This window comes from Bubalus bubalis, chromosome 12 (genome assembly GCF_019923935.1).
Source record: "Bubalus bubalis isolate 160015118507 breed Murrah chromosome 12, NDDB_SH_1, whole genome shotgun sequence".
In the NCBI taxonomy this organism is placed as follows: domain Eukaryota; kingdom Metazoa; phylum Chordata; class Mammalia; order Artiodactyla; family Bovidae; genus Bubalus; species Bubalus bubalis.
In genome coordinates, this window is record NC_059168.1 from 49,453,392 (window position 1) to 49,471,227 (window position 17,836).

General features: G+C 40.3%; 1 protein-coding gene across 1 annotated transcript in view; it reads right to left on the reverse strand.

The window, feature by feature from the left end:
* KCMF1 (potassium channel modulatory factor 1) overlaps window positions 1–17,836 on the reverse strand; it is a 79,471-nt gene that overhangs the window by 25,683 nt on the left and 35,952 nt on the right. Inside the window, exons 2-3 of the mRNA XM_025261208.3 lie at window positions 7,727–7,894; window positions 1,682–1,821 (exon numbers count right to left, since the gene is read on the reverse strand). Coding sequence (XP_025116993.1) covers window positions 1,682–1,821; window positions 7,727–7,894 — 308 coding nt within the window. The remainder of the gene's footprint in view (window positions 1–1,681; window positions 1,822–7,726; window positions 7,895–17,836) is intronic.

The following is a 17,836-nucleotide window of genomic DNA, read 5'->3' on the forward strand; positions in this document are numbered from 1 at the left end:
AGAATGCCTGGTTTACAACTGGGAAACCCTGCCTTATTATGATAAATAAATATTCAAATATAACAGAATTTAAACCAAAGAGAAATTATTCCAACTTTTCCGTGTAACCAGGGTAGACACACAGTCAAATCATCATTCTTCCCACTGTTATCTAGGACTGTTCCAGAAGGAAGCAAAATCACCTTTGCAGAATAAAAAGAACAAATTAAGTCAAATGTGACAATAGTGTTCTGAGGTTCCGCAATGTGTAGATGAGAGCATTTATGAGCTGTTAGGAAAATTTGATTTGAGAACTACATAATGGAAATTTACCAACTGTTTGGACTATAAACCTTGTAACAACTTTAACATCAAATTAACAGTGTACGTGGCAATAAGAGTGAACCTCACAGCTATAACAGCAGGGCTGTAGCAGAGATGGGATACGACAGCAGCTAAGTAGGGACTCTACAACCCAGAGGGGCTCTGGCTGAGCTCAAACATCAGGTTCCGCCTTTAAGTTTCACTTAATTTGTTCTGAGTATGTTCAGGGGCTTCTGCACTGAAGCAGTGTGCAGCTGTTTATGCCCAAGCTCTCCAAGTCCCATCCCATACGCCCAGCTCTCCTGGCTTACTCTACTGATACCAATGGGAAATGAGGGAAGTGGACTCTTTGGGGGCAACACATCATTTCTTGAAGTTGGAAATATGCCGACTCAGATGTTAAGTAAAATATCTACAATGTTTTCAAGGCAAGACTCGGTGTATTATTCTGAGTCCCTGGCCACTGGCAAAGATCAAAGTAGGAGGAACTTCTAGGGGCTCAAAGCTTTGACCTAAGAAGCAAGAGATATGGTCTAATGAAAACCAACTAAGGTCAATGATATATTATAGTGAGATGTGACAGTGGATTACTACTTAATATGTGACTAAAGATTTTAAAATTTTCTTATGAATGTTTCCTTACAGAAGAGAAATCAACCAGGTAGCAAGAATACTATAAAAAGCAATGTGCTGGGCTTCCCTGGTGACTCAGTGGTAAAGAATCCACCTGCCAATGCAGGAGACACGGGTTTGATCCCTGGACTGGGAAATCCCACATGCCATGGAGCAACTAAGCCCATGCTCTACAACTACTGGTCCTGTGCTCTAGAGCCCAGGAGCTGCCAACTACTAGGCTCATGCATCGCAACTATTGAAGCCTGCGAGCCCTCGAGGCCATGCTCCACAACAAGAGAAGCCACTGCACTGAGGAGTCCAAGCACCCCAACTAGAGAGTGGCCCCTGCTCGCTGGAACTAGAGAAAGGCTCGTGCAGCCACAGAGACACAGCACAGCCATAAATAAATAAGAAAGTACATTTTTTTAAAAAAGAGAGAGAGATGTGTGTTCCAAGTCAGGGTTTTTTAAGCCTTTTCACCAAGCATTTACTAAAGGCTCCTGAATTTGGTTAAGATGCCACACTGTGCTTTTAGCAGCAACAGGGAAAGAAAGGCTAGTGGGGACAAGAAGGGGGCACTATCTTGTACACATGCAGCTTCCCAGGATGTGTAAAAGTTGCTGTTAAGAGATAATTTTAACAATTATCGTGCAAACAGTAATAGTACACTTAGCAGGAGGCAGAACATAGTGACATGGCTCTATTTTGTGTTAGAAACAATGTACTTTACCGGACGATTTAGACACAAGGCTGTTTCACTTACCACTTCTGTTGATGTTTCTGCGTGTTCAGAAGTAACATGTTCTTGAAGAGATGTCTCCGTATAGCCCATTTTTCCACAATAGGGACAAGTAAAAGACTGTGGCTGCTCTACGGAGAAAGCTTCCCCACCATAGTACAAATCTGAAAAACAGAGCGGAACTGCATTGAGAAATAATTACCAATTTTTAAAGAATACAGAAAAATGTAGCTCAGTCATATCTGACACTTTTGCAACCCCAATGACTGCAGCCCACCAGGCTCCTTTGCCCATGGGATTCTCCCTGGGTTCAATCCCATTATGTATATATTGACCATTTGTTATATGTATAAGACTTGCCAGGTGAATTTGGGGTAGGTGAAGATAAATGTACTTAAAAAAAAAAAAAAAGAACAGAACAGAACTTCCTTACCTGATAAGGGGCACCTACAAAATCCCCAAGCTGACATCATACTTACTGGTGAAAGGGTGGATGCTTTCCCCTAAGACCAGGAACAAGACAAGAATTGCCACTCTGGCCATTTCTATTCAATATTTTAGTGGAGAACCTAATCACAGTAGGCAAGAAGATGAAATGAAAGGCATCCAGATGGAAAGAAAGAAGTAAAACTCTTTATTAGCAGATGACAGGATCCTATATATAGAAAATCCTAATGAATCCACTAAAAAAACTAGCAGAACTCATAAACGACCGCAGTGACATTAAAAGATACAAGATCTGTACCTGGGGGTGGTGGGACTGGAAGACTAGGATTAATATACACACTGCCATATATAAAATAGATAACCAATAAGGACCTACTGTATACAGCACAGGAAACTCTACTCAATACTCTGTAATGACCTACATAGGAAAAGGATCTGAAAGAGTAAACATATGTATATGCATAACTGATTCACATTGATGTACACCTGAAACGAACACAACACCGTAAATCAACGATACTTCAATAAAAATAAAAACAAAACAAACGAAACAGTACACACAGGAGAAGCTCTAAAAACTGAGAAGTTACCTTTTGTAAGACACATTTACATTATGAGATAAATCTCCATCTGTACCAGGAAGAGAAGAGGTTCAGCACTAAACCTCTAGAAACCTCTATCAAAGGAGAGACAAAGACCTGAATTTACGTAACAACTTAACTCTACAAAACAAAGTTACTCTTGTTTACCTCCCATAACTGGCCTCCTCCCCACCCAGCTCCCCCAAATCTTCTTTTGTCTTTAGCTTTAGGAGAAGGCAATGGCACCCCACTCCAGTACTCTTGCCTGGAAAATCCCATAGACGGAGGAGCCTGGTAGGATGCAGTCCATGGGGTCGCTAGGAGTTGGACACCACTGAGCGACTTCACTTTCACTTTTCACTTTCATGCATTGGAGAAGGAAATGGCAACCCACTCCAGTGTTCTTGCCTGGAGAATCCCAGGGACAGGGGAGCCTGGTGGGCTGCCGTCTATGGGGTTGCACAGAGTCGGACACGACTGAAGTGACTTAGCAATAGCATAGAGATGGTATTTAAGATGAAGGCTTGGGCCATTTCAGGGAGTTACTGTTTTCCTGGGCATCACCCATGAATATAGAAGGTAGACATGTTACCAAACTTCTGTTAGTTTTGTTTTTTTTTTTTAAATAAAAGATTTATGACAGAAACAAATTGTTTCTCTGTAACTTGGAGTGAGCAAACAAAAATTATTTAAAATTCCATTTACAATTGCAAAAAGAATAAAACATTTAGAAATACATTTAACAACAGAAGTGTAAAACTTATCCTTTGGTAACTATAAACTTTTGTTGAAAGAAACGAAAGATGACCTAAATAAACAGAAAGACATCCTGCATTAACAGGGTAGCAGACTTAACTATCATCGCTTTCCAAACTGATCTACAGATACAAAACAATGCCCATCAAAATCCCAGTTTGTTTCTTTGCATAAATTTGACAAGCTGATTCTAAAGTTCACACAAAATTCAAGGGACTGACAATACCCAGAGTAAGCTTGAAAATGAACAAAGTTGCAAGACTCATACTTTATGATTCCAATCCCAAAGCTTACTATATACCTGAGACACTATAGTATTGGCATCCAGACATACAAATCAATGGAACAGATGAGAGTCCAGAAATTAAAAGTGACATTTATGGTTAATTGATTTTCTTTTCTAACAACTTTACTGATATACTTTGACAAATAAAAATTGTATATATTTATGGTATATAACAATGTTTTGACATATGTGTATACTGTGAAAACATCACCACAATCAAGCTAATTAATTAACATTTCCGTCACCTCTACACAGTTACCATTTTGTGTGTATGTATATATGTTGAGAACATTTGAGACCTATCCTCTTCAAAAATTTCCAGTACACAATATTGTTAACTATGATCACCATACAACACCATACACCATACAACTATGATCCCTCTTCCAGCAACACAAGAGAAGACTCTACACATGGACATCACCAGGTGGTCAATACTGAAATCACACTGATTATATTCTTTGCAGCCAAAGATGGAGAAGCTCTATACAGTCAGCAAAAACAAGACTGGGAGCTGACTCTGGCTCAGATCCTGAACTCCTTATTGTCAAATTCAGACTTAAATTGAAGAAAGTAGGGAAAACCACTAGATCATTCAGGTATGACCTAAATCAAATCCCTTAGGACTATACAGTGGAAGTGACAAATAGAGTCAAGGGATTAGATCTGATAGACAAGAGTGCCTGAAGAATTACGGACGGAAGTTCATGACACTGTACAAGAGGCAGTAATCAAGACCATCCCCAAGAAAAAAAAATGCAAAAAAGCAAAATGGTTGTCTGAGGAGGCCTTACAAATAGCTGAGAAAAGAAGAGAAGCTAAAGGCAAAGGAGAAAAGGAAAGATAAATCCCTTTGAATGCAGAGTTCCAAAGAATAGCAAGGAGAGCTAAGAAAGCCTTCCTCAGTGATCAGTGCAAAGAAATAGAGGAAAATAACAGAATGGGAAAGACTAGAGCTCTCTTCAAGAAAATCAGAGATACCAAGGGAACATTTCATGCAAGTGAAAGTGAAGCTGATCAGTCGTGTCCAACTCTCTGTGACCCCATGGACTGTAGCCCACCAGGCTCTTCTGTCCATGGGATTTTATAGGCAAGAATACTGGAGTGGGTTGCCATTTCCTTCTCCAGGAGATCTCCCTGACCCAGGGATTAAATCCCGGTCTCCTGCATTGTAGGCAGACGCTTTACCACCTGAGTCACCAGGCACAATTAAGGACAGAAATGGTATGGACCTAACAGAAGCAGAAGACATTAAGAAGAGATGGTAAGAATACACAGAAGAACTATACAAAAAAGATCTTCATGATCCAGATAACCATGATGGTGTGATCACTCACCTAGAGCCAGATATCCTGGAATTCGAAGTCAAGTGAGCCTTAAGAAGCATCACTACAAACAAAGCTAGTGGAGGTGACAGAATTCCAGTTGAGCCGTTTTAAATCCTAAAAGATGATGCTGTGAAAGTGCTGCACTCAATATGCCAGCAAATTTGGAAAACTCAGCAGTGGCCACTGGACTGGAAAAGGTCAGTTTTCATTTCAATCCCAAAGAAAGGCAATGCGAAATAATGTTCAAACTACTGCACAATTGCACTCATCTCGCATGCTAGCAAAGTAATGCTCAAAATTCTCCAAGCCAGGGTTCAACAGTACGTGAACTGTGAACTTCCAGATGTTCAAGCTGGATTTACAAAAGGCAGAGGAACCAGAGATCAAATTGCCAACATCCATTGGATCATTGAAAAAGCAAGAGAGTTCCAGAAAAGCATCTACTTCTACTTTATTGACTACACCAAAGCCTTTGACTGTGTGGATCAGAACAAACTGTGGAAAATTCTTCAAGAGATGGGAATACCAGACCACCTGACCTGCCTCCTGAGAAATCTGTATGCAGGTCAAGAAGCAACAGTTAGAACTGTACATGGAACAACAGAACGGTTCCAAATTGGGAAAGGAGTACATCAAGGATGTGTATTGTCACTTTGCTTATTTAACTCATATGCAGAGTACATCATGCAAAATGCCAGGCTGGATGAAGCACAAGCTGAAATCAAGATTGCCGGAAGAAATACCAATAACCTCAGATATGCAGATGACATCACCCTTACGGCAGAAAGCGAAGAAGAACTAAAGAGCCTCTTGATGAAAGTGAAAGAGGAGAGTGAAAAAGTTGGCTTAAAACTCAACATTCAGAAAACGAAGATCATGGCATCTGGTCCCATCATTTCATGGCAAATAGATGGGGAAACATGGAAACAGTGACAGACTTTATTTTCTTGGGCTCCAAAATCACTGCAGATAGTGACTGCAACCATGAAATTAAAAGACGCTTACTCCTTGGAAGAAAAGTTATGACCAATCTAGACAGCATATTAAAAACCAGAGACATTACTTTGCCAACAAAGGTCCATCTAGTCAAAGCTATGGTTTTTCCAGTAGTCATGTACGGATGTGAGATTTGGACTATAAAGAAAGCTGAGCACTAAAGAATTGATGCTTCTGAACTGTGGTAGTGGAGAAAGCTCGAGAGTCTCTTGGACTGAGAGGAAATCAAACCAGTCAATCCTAAAGGAAAAGAGTCCTGAATATTCATTGCAAAGACTGATCTGAAGCTGAAACTCCAATACTTTGGCCACCTGAGGTGAAGAACTGAGTCACTGGAAAAGACCCCGATGCTGGGAAAGATTAAAGGCGAGAGGAGAAGGTGATGACAAAGGATGAGATAGTTGGATGGCATCACTGACTCAATGGACATGAGTTTGAGCAAACTCCAGGAGTTGGTGATGGACAGGGAAGCCTGGCGTGCTGCAGTCCATGGGGTCACAAAGAGTTGGACACGACTGAGTGACTGAACTGAAATGAACTGATGATCATCATGCTATACATTAGATCTCTAGAACTCACTCATCTTGCATAACAAAACTTTGTACTCTTTGAGTAACATCACCCCATTATCCCCTTCCCTCTAGTCAGCTGATCTGCAACAGGAATGCTAAGACAATTCACTGGGGAGAGGATCTTCTCAATAAATGACACTGGGACAATTGGATGGTCCTATGTGGGAGAATGAAGTTGGACTTCTACCTCAGTCCACGCACAAAAATTAAATCAAAATGGATCAAAGATCTAAACGGCGGTACTAAAATTATAAAATCTTAGAGGAAAACATATTTTTACATCTTCATGATCTTGGATTAGGTGATGGTTTCCTATATAAGACATTAGAAGCACAACAAAGAAAAAAACAGATAAACTTCACATTATCAAAATCAAAACTCCTGTGCTTCAAAACGTATCAGCAAGAAAGTGAAAAGACAACCCACAGAATGGGAGAAAATTTCTGCAAATCATTCACCTGTAAGGAACTCGTATACAGAATACACAAAGAAATATGAAAACTCAATAATAAAACACGTATTACCCAATTAAAAGATGGGCAAAGGATTTGAACAGACATTTCTCCAAAGCAGATATGTGGGTGGCTAATCAGCACTAGAAAAGACGGTCGGCAGCATCACTGGCCATCATGAAAATGCAAATCAAAACCACGAGACACTACCACTTCACATACAGTAAGATGTCTATAGTCAGACAGATAATAACAAGTGTTGACTACGTAAGAAATTATAGCATGAAACATTTAAAGGTTTTCTTATGCACTGACAGTGCCTTCTAATCAACTGTACAAATACTCTGCTTCCTGATAACTACAGCACCAAGATTTCTGTACTGTTAGCAACAACAGTCAATTTAAACTTCACTCCTTCTTTACCGAGGCACTCTTTCATTTCACACTTTGCCAGCTGTATTTATTTCTGAATGGCTTTCATAAGCAAACTATAAGAGAAAAAATTACTTAGAATAAAAAGATTTGTGTTATTTTTAATGAATTTGGAGCCTCATTAAGCAATGGGGATAGTTTTAGAACGTTTTGCCTTTACTTCTTCACACACGTACACAAAGTTCTAAATGATAATTCACTAAACTTTTAAATACGTACCAAAATCTACCCTTGTTAATATGCACTGCATTGGGTGGTCAGTTGTATGCCTTGTTGTTGTTGCACCACTCTCATAACAAGATGCACAAAGATCGTAATCGTAGCAAATTAAACACTTGTATCTGCGACCTCGAAAATTTCCTTTTAAACATGCATCACAGCTGACACCTATAAAAAAAGAAATATCATTAATTAGCAGCTGTAAAAGGCCACTCTTCATTTCATTTTTATAAATAAAAAGATGCACATACAACCCCAGATTTCTTTTCCAAAATGACTGAAAACAACAATGTAAAATCATATAGGTATTTCTGTTCCCTCAATTTACTCTTCTCATGGAAGTAACTTAAAATGTTTAACAAAATGTAAGAAAACTTTTAAAATGTTCTGATGATCTAGCAAGAGGGCAACAATCAAGTGAAAGAGGAGTGAGTACCTGGCCTCACTCAGGGAGGTGGGCAACTACTTGGCAAAGTCTGAGCTTACGTGTTCACAGCACTGCAGGATAAAGCACAGGTAGCACAGACCTGCCAGGTCTGCCATGGTGGGGTCTAAACAGGCAATTTCTCATAAAGGTGAGACCCTAATACACCCTCACTATACATGTGAGCTAGCAATCCTTGCTGCTGCTGCTGCTGCGGCTAAGTCGCTTCAGTCGTGTCCGACTCTGTGCGACCTCATAGACGGCAGCCCACTAGGCTCCCCCGTCCCTGGGATTCTCCAGGCAAGAACACTGGAGTGGGTTGCCATTTCCTTCTCCAATGCATGAAAGTGAAAAGTGAAGGGGAAGTCGCTCAGTCGTGTCTGAGCCTCAGTGACCCCATGGACTCCAGCCTTCCCGGCTCCTCCATCCATGGGATTTTCCAGGCAAGAGTACTGGAGTGGGGTGCCATTGCCTTCTCTGTAGCAATCCTTAGGGGATTACAAAACTTGCCCCCTGAAATCCCTTCTGCACAAAACACCATCACCACCACCCTAAAAAGTTATAACTATCAGTACAAACCAGTCCAGATTTCACATAAGTGAAAAATCCAAATTCAGACTTCCAAATGGTTCTCAGGTCAAGAATTTAGAATCGTCCTAAATAAGTACCAGCACCAAGCATCGGACAGAAATAAAATTTCAAGGAATGACAGTTCATGCACAAAATACCAACAAAAGCTTAGATACCACCAGAAAGACGTTTGTAAGAATAAGCAGCAGAATCAGAATGGCAAAGAGTTGATAGCAGAACTGAATACCAAATACTAACAGTTTAAAATAAAAGAGGAGCTTAAAAAGAAGAGGCAACCAACATATTTGAAAATGAACCAAATATCTCGATATGCAAAATTTGAAACTTAATGGGCAGGCATAATGGCAAGAAAGCCTTTTATTTACATGTGATATGCCTGTTTATGTAGAAAACTCCTGCTAAATTATTAGAATTAAGTATTTTAAGCAAGGCAGCCAAATATAAACACCAATTTAATAAACTACTGATTGATTTTTCATTCCAAAAAAGACAAGTATATTTTTAAAATGCCCTTGAGTCTACTTATATGAGGTACTCGTGTGTGTGCTAAGTCGCTTCACTCGTGTCTGACTCTCTGCGACCCCGTGGACCGTAGCACGCCAGGTTTTTCTGTTCATGGATTTCTCCAGGCAAGAGTACTGGAGTGGGATGCCGTGTCCTCCTCCCATATGAGGTACCCAGATTAGTCAAATTCACAAAGAACGAAACAAGCCCCTCCCAAACCCAGAGCAGAACAGTGGTTAGCAGAGACTGGGTGGAAGGGGAGAGAGGGAGTACCGTTTAATGGGTTTCAGTTTGGGATAATGAAAAAATTCTGGAGATAGATAGTGGTGACAGTTGCACAACAATGTGAATGTACTAATTCCACTCACTTAGCTGTATGCTAATGGGTTAAAACGACAGATTTTATGTTGTGCATATTTGACCACAATAAAAAAATTACGTCATTTGTAGCAGTATTCCTGAAAAGTGCCTATGAATAAACCTAACCCAAGATATGCAGCCCTTTATGAAATAAATTAGTAAAAATGTGTTCAAAGACATTAAATAGCTTTTACAAAATAAAAACACCAGGTTTTACTGACTAGAAGGTTCAACATAATAAAATACCAATTCTCCCTAAACTGACTGGTGGATTTAATACAATTCTAATAAAAAAACAATCACAAAAGAATTTTTTGTGGAACATAAGCTGACTCAAATCTTTACACAATTTGCAAAGGGTCAAAAATAGCCAAGACAAAAAAAAAAAAAAAAAAAAAATAGCCAAGACATTCCTGAAGGGTAACAAGATGGAGGGATTTGCTTAACACAGCAAGAGCTATTATAAAGCTACAGTAATTTAGATAGTAGGATACTGGCTTAGAGACAAACTGACCAAAGCAACAGAACAGCAAGCTCCTAAAGCGGTGCTCAGATGGTAAAGAATCTGCCTGCAATGCAGGAGACCCAGATTTTATCCCTGGATAGGGAAGATCCCCTGGAGATGGGAATGGCAACCCACTCCAGTATTCTTTAGGATTGATTGGTTGGATTTTATTGCAGTCCAAGAGACTCTCAAGAGTCTTCTCCAATAACACAGTTCAAAAGCATCAATTCTTCGGTGTTCAGCTTTCTTAATGGTCCAACTCTCACATCCGTACATGACTACTGGAAAAACCATAGCTTTGACTAGATGGACCTTTGCTGGCAAAGTCAAGTCTCTGCTTTTTAATATGCTGCCTACGTTGGTCAGTTTTTCTTCCATGGAGCAAGTGTCTTTTAATTTCATGGCTGCAGTCACCATCTGCAGTGATTTTGGAGCCCAAAAAAATAAAGTCTGTCACTGTTTCCCCATCTATTTGCCATGAAATGATGGAACTAAACATAATTTTAGTTTTCTGAATGTTGAGTTTTAAGCCAACTTTTTCACTCTCCTCTTTCACTTACATCAAGAGGCTCTTCGCTTTCTGCCATAAGGGTGGTGTCACCTGCATATCTGAGGTTATTGATATTTTTCCCAGCAATCTTGATTCCAGCTTGTGCTTCTTCCAGCCCCGCGTTTCTCATGATATACTCTGCATATGACAATATACACCCTTGATGTACTCCTTTCCCAATTTGGAACCGTTCTGTTGTTCCATGTACAGTTCTAACTGTTGCTTCTTGACCTGCATACAGATTTCTCAGGAGGCAGGTCAGGTGGTCTGGTATTCCCATCTCTTGAAGAATTTTCCACAGTTTGTTCTGATCCACACAGTCAAAGGCTTTGGTGTAGTCAATAAAGCAGAAGTAGATGCTTTTCTGGAACTCTCTTGCTTTTTCAATGATCCAATGGATGTTGGCAATTTGATCTCTGGTTCCTCTGCCTTTTGTAAATCCAGCTTGAACATCTGGAAGTTCACAGTTCACGTACTGTTGAACCCTGGCTTGGAGAATTTTGAGCATTACTTTGCTAGCATGCGAGATAAGTGCAATTGTGCAGTAGTTTGAACATTATTTCGCATTGCCTTTCTTTGGGATCGGAAGGAATTCCACTGACCTTTTCCAGTCCTGTGGCTACTGCTGAGTTTTCCAAATTTGCTAGCATACTGAGTGCAGCACTTTCACAGCATCGTCTTTTAGGATTTAAAATGGCTCAACTGGAATTCTATCACCTCCACTAGCTTTGTTTGTAGTGATGCTTCCTATGAACCAGTCAATCCTAAAGGTAATCAGTCCTGAATATTCAGTGGAAGGACTGATGCTGAAGCTGAAACTCCAATACTTTGTCCACCTGATGCGAAAGCTGACTGATTGGAAGAGATCATGATGCTGGGGAAGATTAAAGGCGGGAGGAGAAGGGGATGACAGAGGCCGAGATGGTTGGATGCCATCACCGACTCAATGGACATGAGTTTGAGCAAGCTCCGGGAGTTGGTGATGCACAGGGAAGCATGGTGTGCTGCAGTCCATGGGGTCGCAAAGAGTTGGACACGACTGAGTGACTGAACTGAACTGAATCAGTATTCTTGCCTGGAAAATCCCATGGACAGAGGAGCCTGACGGGCTACAGTTCAAGGGGTCGCAGAGCTGGATATGACTGAGTGACTAACACACACACAAACAGATGCACAATGTTGTAATCTGTGTCACGACAGTAAGGTCACTAGAGATCAGCGGGGAAAAGAGGGAGTAGACAATAAATGGTACTAAGACAGGTATCTCCCTGGCATATACAGGGACAATAGAGTTGGCTCTCACCCACCGATTCCACACACAGGAATCAATTCCAGATGGTTTAAAGACAAGTATGAAAGGGAAGTGAGAAAAATCTCTGAAGACAATATAGGGGAATATTTTTATAAACCCAGAGTAGGAAACCATTTTCTTAATACACACACACAGGGCCCAATAAAGAGACACATTCAACCACATTAAAATTATGACTTTTCCTTCACTTTTAATATCCTGAAAGTAAAGTGAAAGTGAAGTCGCTCAGTTGTGTCCGACTCTTTGCGACCCCGTGGACTGTAGCCCACCAGGCTCCTCCGTCCATGGGATTCTCCAGGCAAGAGCACTGGAGTGGGTTGCCATTTAATATCCTAGAGTGATGGAAAAGACAAGGCCCAGAATCTGATGATAAAAACAACATACAAGACAGACAAGTGTTAGGTATATAGGATAATTAAGGAACTCAAACATATCAGAAAGAAAATGACCAACATCCAATAGGAAAATGGGCAAAGACTTCAATGGGCACTATAAAGAACAGCAAACAAAACTGACCGATACACCGAAACGACGCTCAATCTCGTTAGTCATCAAAGAAGTGTAAATAAAAACACCATCAGCCATTATTTTACATCAACTGACTGCAAAATCCTAGAAGCCTCTTGGTATCAAGTGCTAGTGAAGACAAGGAGCAACAGACACGTTTCTATGTCACTGGTAGGGGACATGTATCAGAAAACTATTTTGCAAATTTTGTTCACCTTCTAGTCAAGTTAAACATGTACAATTACTGCTAAGTCGCTTCAGTCGTGTCCGACCCTGTGCGACCCCATAGACAGCAGCCCACCAGGCTCCTCTGTCCGTGGGATTCTCCAGGCAAGAACACTGGAGTGGGCTGCCATTTCCTACTCCAGTGCATGAAAGTGAGAAGTCAAAGTGAAGTCACTCAGTCGTGTCCAACTCCTAGCGACCCCATGGATTGCAGCCCACCAGGTTCCTCCATCCACGGGATTTTCCAGGCAAGAGTACTGGAGTACTATGTCTCTGCAATTCAATTCAAATCAATTCCCTGGGGCATCTTTTGCCCAGGAGCATCAGAAGAATGTAAAAGAATTTTCACAGAGGTTTTCATAATTGAATAAAAAGGCTGTTAACAATCCAAAGGCCCATCAGACAGTCCATTATGGAATGAATTAAAAGATAATGGGGACTTCCCCGGTGGTCCAGTGGGTAAGACGCCAACCTCCCAATGCAGGGGATCTGGTTCATTCCTGGTCAGGAAACTAGATCTGGCATGTCCCAACTAAGATTCCTGCTTGCCACAAGGGAGATTCTGCGAGCTGTAAAGGAGACCCAGTGCAGCTAAAATAATTAAATATTAAAAAAAAAAAAAAGAATAATGAATGACAGCCTAAAACAGTGGGTGAAGACAGGCATAAAATCAAACTAAGTTATAAAACAAGTTAGAAGATACATGCCATGGAGAAAAGGAAGTAAAAAAGGATAAACAGTGTGGACAAAGAAAGCTCACTAAAAGGATGATGAGCAAAAAGATGGACTACTTCAAAATTTGCTTATTCAAAGCAGCCTCCAAGCATGACAATGCACAACACTGAAGATACTGAAAAGGGGTAAGTACCTATTTAGATTCACAAATGAAAGTTTAATTTAACAGGCTATAGTAACTTTGCCAAATAAAATGTAGTGTGAACTAAGCTACACCTCTTTAGGGTGCCAGAAAGGTAAGCTCAGGTTTGAACACTAACTTTTTGGAGTGTCCCATCTGACACAAGGGCTTCCCAGGTGGCGCTAACCCTTCTGTCTGTGCAGGAGACATAAGAGATATGACTTTGATTCCTGGGGTGGGAAGATCCCCTGGAGGAGGGCATGGCAACCCACTCTAGTATTCTTGCCTGGGAATCCCATGGACAGAGGACCTTGGCAGGCTATGGTCCATGGGGTCCCAACGAGTTGAACATGACCAAAGGGAGTTAGTATGCATGCATATTGCATACAGCAAATGAAACCTAACATTTTTTAAATCCAGGAGACCTCAGTGCTATCATTTAGTGGTCCTACAGCCTTGGCTCTTAAGGTGATATTTTATTTGACAACATTTGAACTCTTGTTTCTATTATAACATGATACTTTTTCTATAGGAATTTTGGTTTTCAGCGTTGTAAATATTTCTTATCAATATCACCAGAAGCAATTTCATTCTCCCTTTCAAGGAAATGATCATAATACATATGCCACGTGTATGTTCTGTTTCAGATTTCCTGAGCCTCTTGGTACCAGGTAGAATATTGTTATTAACCAAGGAACTGTGCAGTGAAGAGCTGGCTTATTTTCCCTGTTAGGAAAGCACCTGGGGTAGACAGGAAGGGGGCAAATTTTGTTAGTCTGTGTTATAAAGTGAATTCTGACAGATATACTTAAAAGACATTCTGTTCTGAGTGAGAATCTGGGGTCCTTTTCTAAGCTAAATGAGATTTAGTCATTTCAGGTGGGGGCAGAGAGAGAGAGGATTGCTACTGAGAAACTGTAGCAAGCCTATGCATGCTTCTTCCACGAATTTTAGAGATTCGGAGCCACTATCTGCCTGGCGTGCTGTAGTCCATGGGGTTGCAAAGAGTCAGACGCGACTGAGCGACTGAACTGAACTGAGCTACTATAGAGAGAGGTGGTATGGAATCTTCTCTCAAGTCAGATACTGTCTAAAGCTTATGATGACAAATTAGAAGTGTTAAACTGGAGGAGCTATTACAATGAGAAGGAGTAGCAGGATATATGGAAAACTATATGTAAGAAAATATTTTTACTTCCCTGACTTCCTATTCATAGTACACTCATCACCAAAACACATCCCATATAGTATACTTGCCACCATGGACAATTATACTTTTACTTGTATTTTGAGAAACCTTGCTGAGAATTTACCTAACATAACATTTAATGGTCTGACTGAAATATATATTTTTGTTTAAAATAGTGATCTTGATTCACAAAAGTTGTTAAATGTCTTTGTGTTTAAGAAGTTAAAAAAATATACTTTGGGGTGGGGGTGGGATGGGGTGGGAGGCTTGGAGGATCTTAGTTTCCCAACCAGCGATAGAACTCAGGCCCATGGCAATGAAACCACCAGGTTCTAACCCTGGACTGCCAGGGAATTCCCAGAAAACATACATTTTCAAAATGACTCAAAAATAGTAATTTTTAAAAAAAGAATTCCATTTCTTTAATGGTGGTTTTTGTTTGTTTGTGTCCTGGGGGGCTGTACTGAGTCTTCATTGCTGAGCAGGCTTTTTCTCCAGTTGCAGTGCATGGGGTTCTCACTGCAGTGGCTTCTCTCGCTGCGGAGTACAGGTTCTAGGTGCACAGGCTTCGTAGTCGCAGCACAAGGGCTCAGTAGTGGTGGCTCCCAGGCTCTAGAGCGCAAGCGCAATAGTTGTGGCACGTGGGCTTAGCTGGTCCACAGTATGTGGGATCCTCCTGGATCAAGGACCGAACCCGTGTCTCCTGCGTTGGCAGGTGGATTCTTTATCACTGAGCCACCAGGGAAGCCTGAACCCCAGTTCCTTGAAGGGCTAACAGTTATTTAATGTTAAAAAGCTTAAGGCAACTGTGGACAGTGGTACTGCCACTCTCCAGGCAAGAATACTGCAGTGGGTTGCCATTTCCTTCTCCAGGGACTCTATACAATATACACCCTGCAAAAACTGAGTTAACCAAATAATAAAATATGTAAGTCATCCTTGAATAATCTGGCTTTAGCCATACTGTCATAAACAAATTCAGACAATTATTACTTCGTAAAATGGAAACAAGCACAAGCTACATCTTTTTAAAAAACATTTTACTTTAAGTACAGTTGATTTACACTGTTGTGTTAATTTCTGCTATACAGAGAATTGATTCAGTTATACACGTGCATAGTCTTTCCTACTCTTTTCCATTATGGTTTATCACAGGATATTGAATATAGTTCTCTGTGACGTGCAGGAGGACCCTGATGTTTATTCATCCTATATATAATGGTTTACATCTCCCAGTCCCAAACTCCCAATCCTTCCTTTCCCCAACCCCCTCCTCCCCAATGGCAACTACAAATCTGTTCTGTCTCTGTGAGTCTGTTTATGTTTCATAGGTAAGTTCATCTGTGTCATATTTAGATTCCACATATAAACACATCATATGGTCTTTCTCTGATGTACTCCACTTAGTATGATAATCTCTAGGTCTATCCATGCTGCTGCAAATGACATTACTTCATTCTTTTTCATGGCTGAATAATATTCCATTATGTACAAACACACACACACACACCATGTCTACACCTGCACAAGCCACATCTTAAAGTTATGGTAGGATATTTGGGATTCCCCATCTGATCAAGTTCACCTAACAGGACAAACAAAAATGCTGGGAAATATAGGGGACTTCCCTATTGGTCCAGTGGGTAAGACTCCACGCTCCCAATGCAGAGTACACAAGTTCGATCACTGGTTGGGGAACTAAGATCCCACCAAGCTGCACTGCACAGCCAAAAACAAATGCTGGGAAATATAGCTTAACCTCAATTTCAACACTTGCATACGTGAAACTTAAATAAAAAGAATGGTGTATATTTGATAATCCCTATCTATAAAAGGTGTATCTAAACACATTCATATCCTCAACACTTTTATATTTAGCAGTTCTGTAAAATAAATACATAAAACCTATGAACTAAAATTAAAGGAAAGAATGCCCTCTAGTGGGAACAGATGTTTAAAAAGCCACTGAAATAATACATAAAGTCTTCTCTTTTTTAATGTTCTAAAATAAAGGCTTATTTACTTATATATATATATATATATATATATATATATATAGTACATATACATTACACATACATTTATTTATCTTTTAAAAGAAAAACCCAGAGGTTGATATAGCTTTTCCTTAATAGAGAGGCAATGTGAAGAGAAGGTCGATAAAGGGAAAGCTACCTGTCAAGGTAAACAGTGAAAGAATACAACAGGAAGAGACTCTACCCCTAATCTGAAGCCCTGGGATTATTCAGCATTCGCCACTGACAAGCTATCCTGACTGCCAGATGCCATGCAATCTGGAGTGAAGGTCTTCCTTTTACTCCAGTCAATTATCTCTTCAGGGCCTATGGATGTTTAAGTAAGTGTGACTTTTAAAAAATGAATGTGTGCGTGTGCGTGTGTGAGATATGTTATATTCCCAAAGAGGTTCTTTGCATTTAGATGGTTGAAAAATCATGCAATCTTTTGAAGACGTTCTCAAGTGAACACAGAAGCAAATAAAGAAATGAACTATGGTAACTCAGTGAAAGGCAGTAGCAGCCAGAATTAAAGACAATGATCAAGGGATATTACTAGAAATAAGACCACTGGAACCCAAGACAAATTTTATAATGCTTCCCAAGCTGGGAGCCTAGTTCAGGAGTAGAAAGCTTTTCCCCTTCTATTAAAGAAGTACAGGGGGACATACACTCAATCATGCACTGCAAAGGTAAAGTAAATCTAGGAGTTCTTTTTGAAGAAAAAAACACACAAAAAAACCCTACTTATTTTTGGACTTAGGAACAGAATCTTCCCCTGCCAATTAAATATACACATAACTCTATACATAAAAAAAAGAAAAAGAAATAAAACTATGCCTTATGACAAAGGGAAACTCAAAAGGAGAGAAAATTGGGTAGAGAGACCCATACAAATATACCATTCAAGAAAAGACCTACAGTTAAAGGGATTCCAGGGGCAGAGAAAGAGAAGTGAGAAAAACAGTACACAGCTGGGGAGGGTACGAGTTAAAAGAAAGCGGCCTGGGTGCTGGAGGGGAACTTTAGAAAAGGGGAAAACATGGAACAGTTTGGTAAACAGATTGTGCAG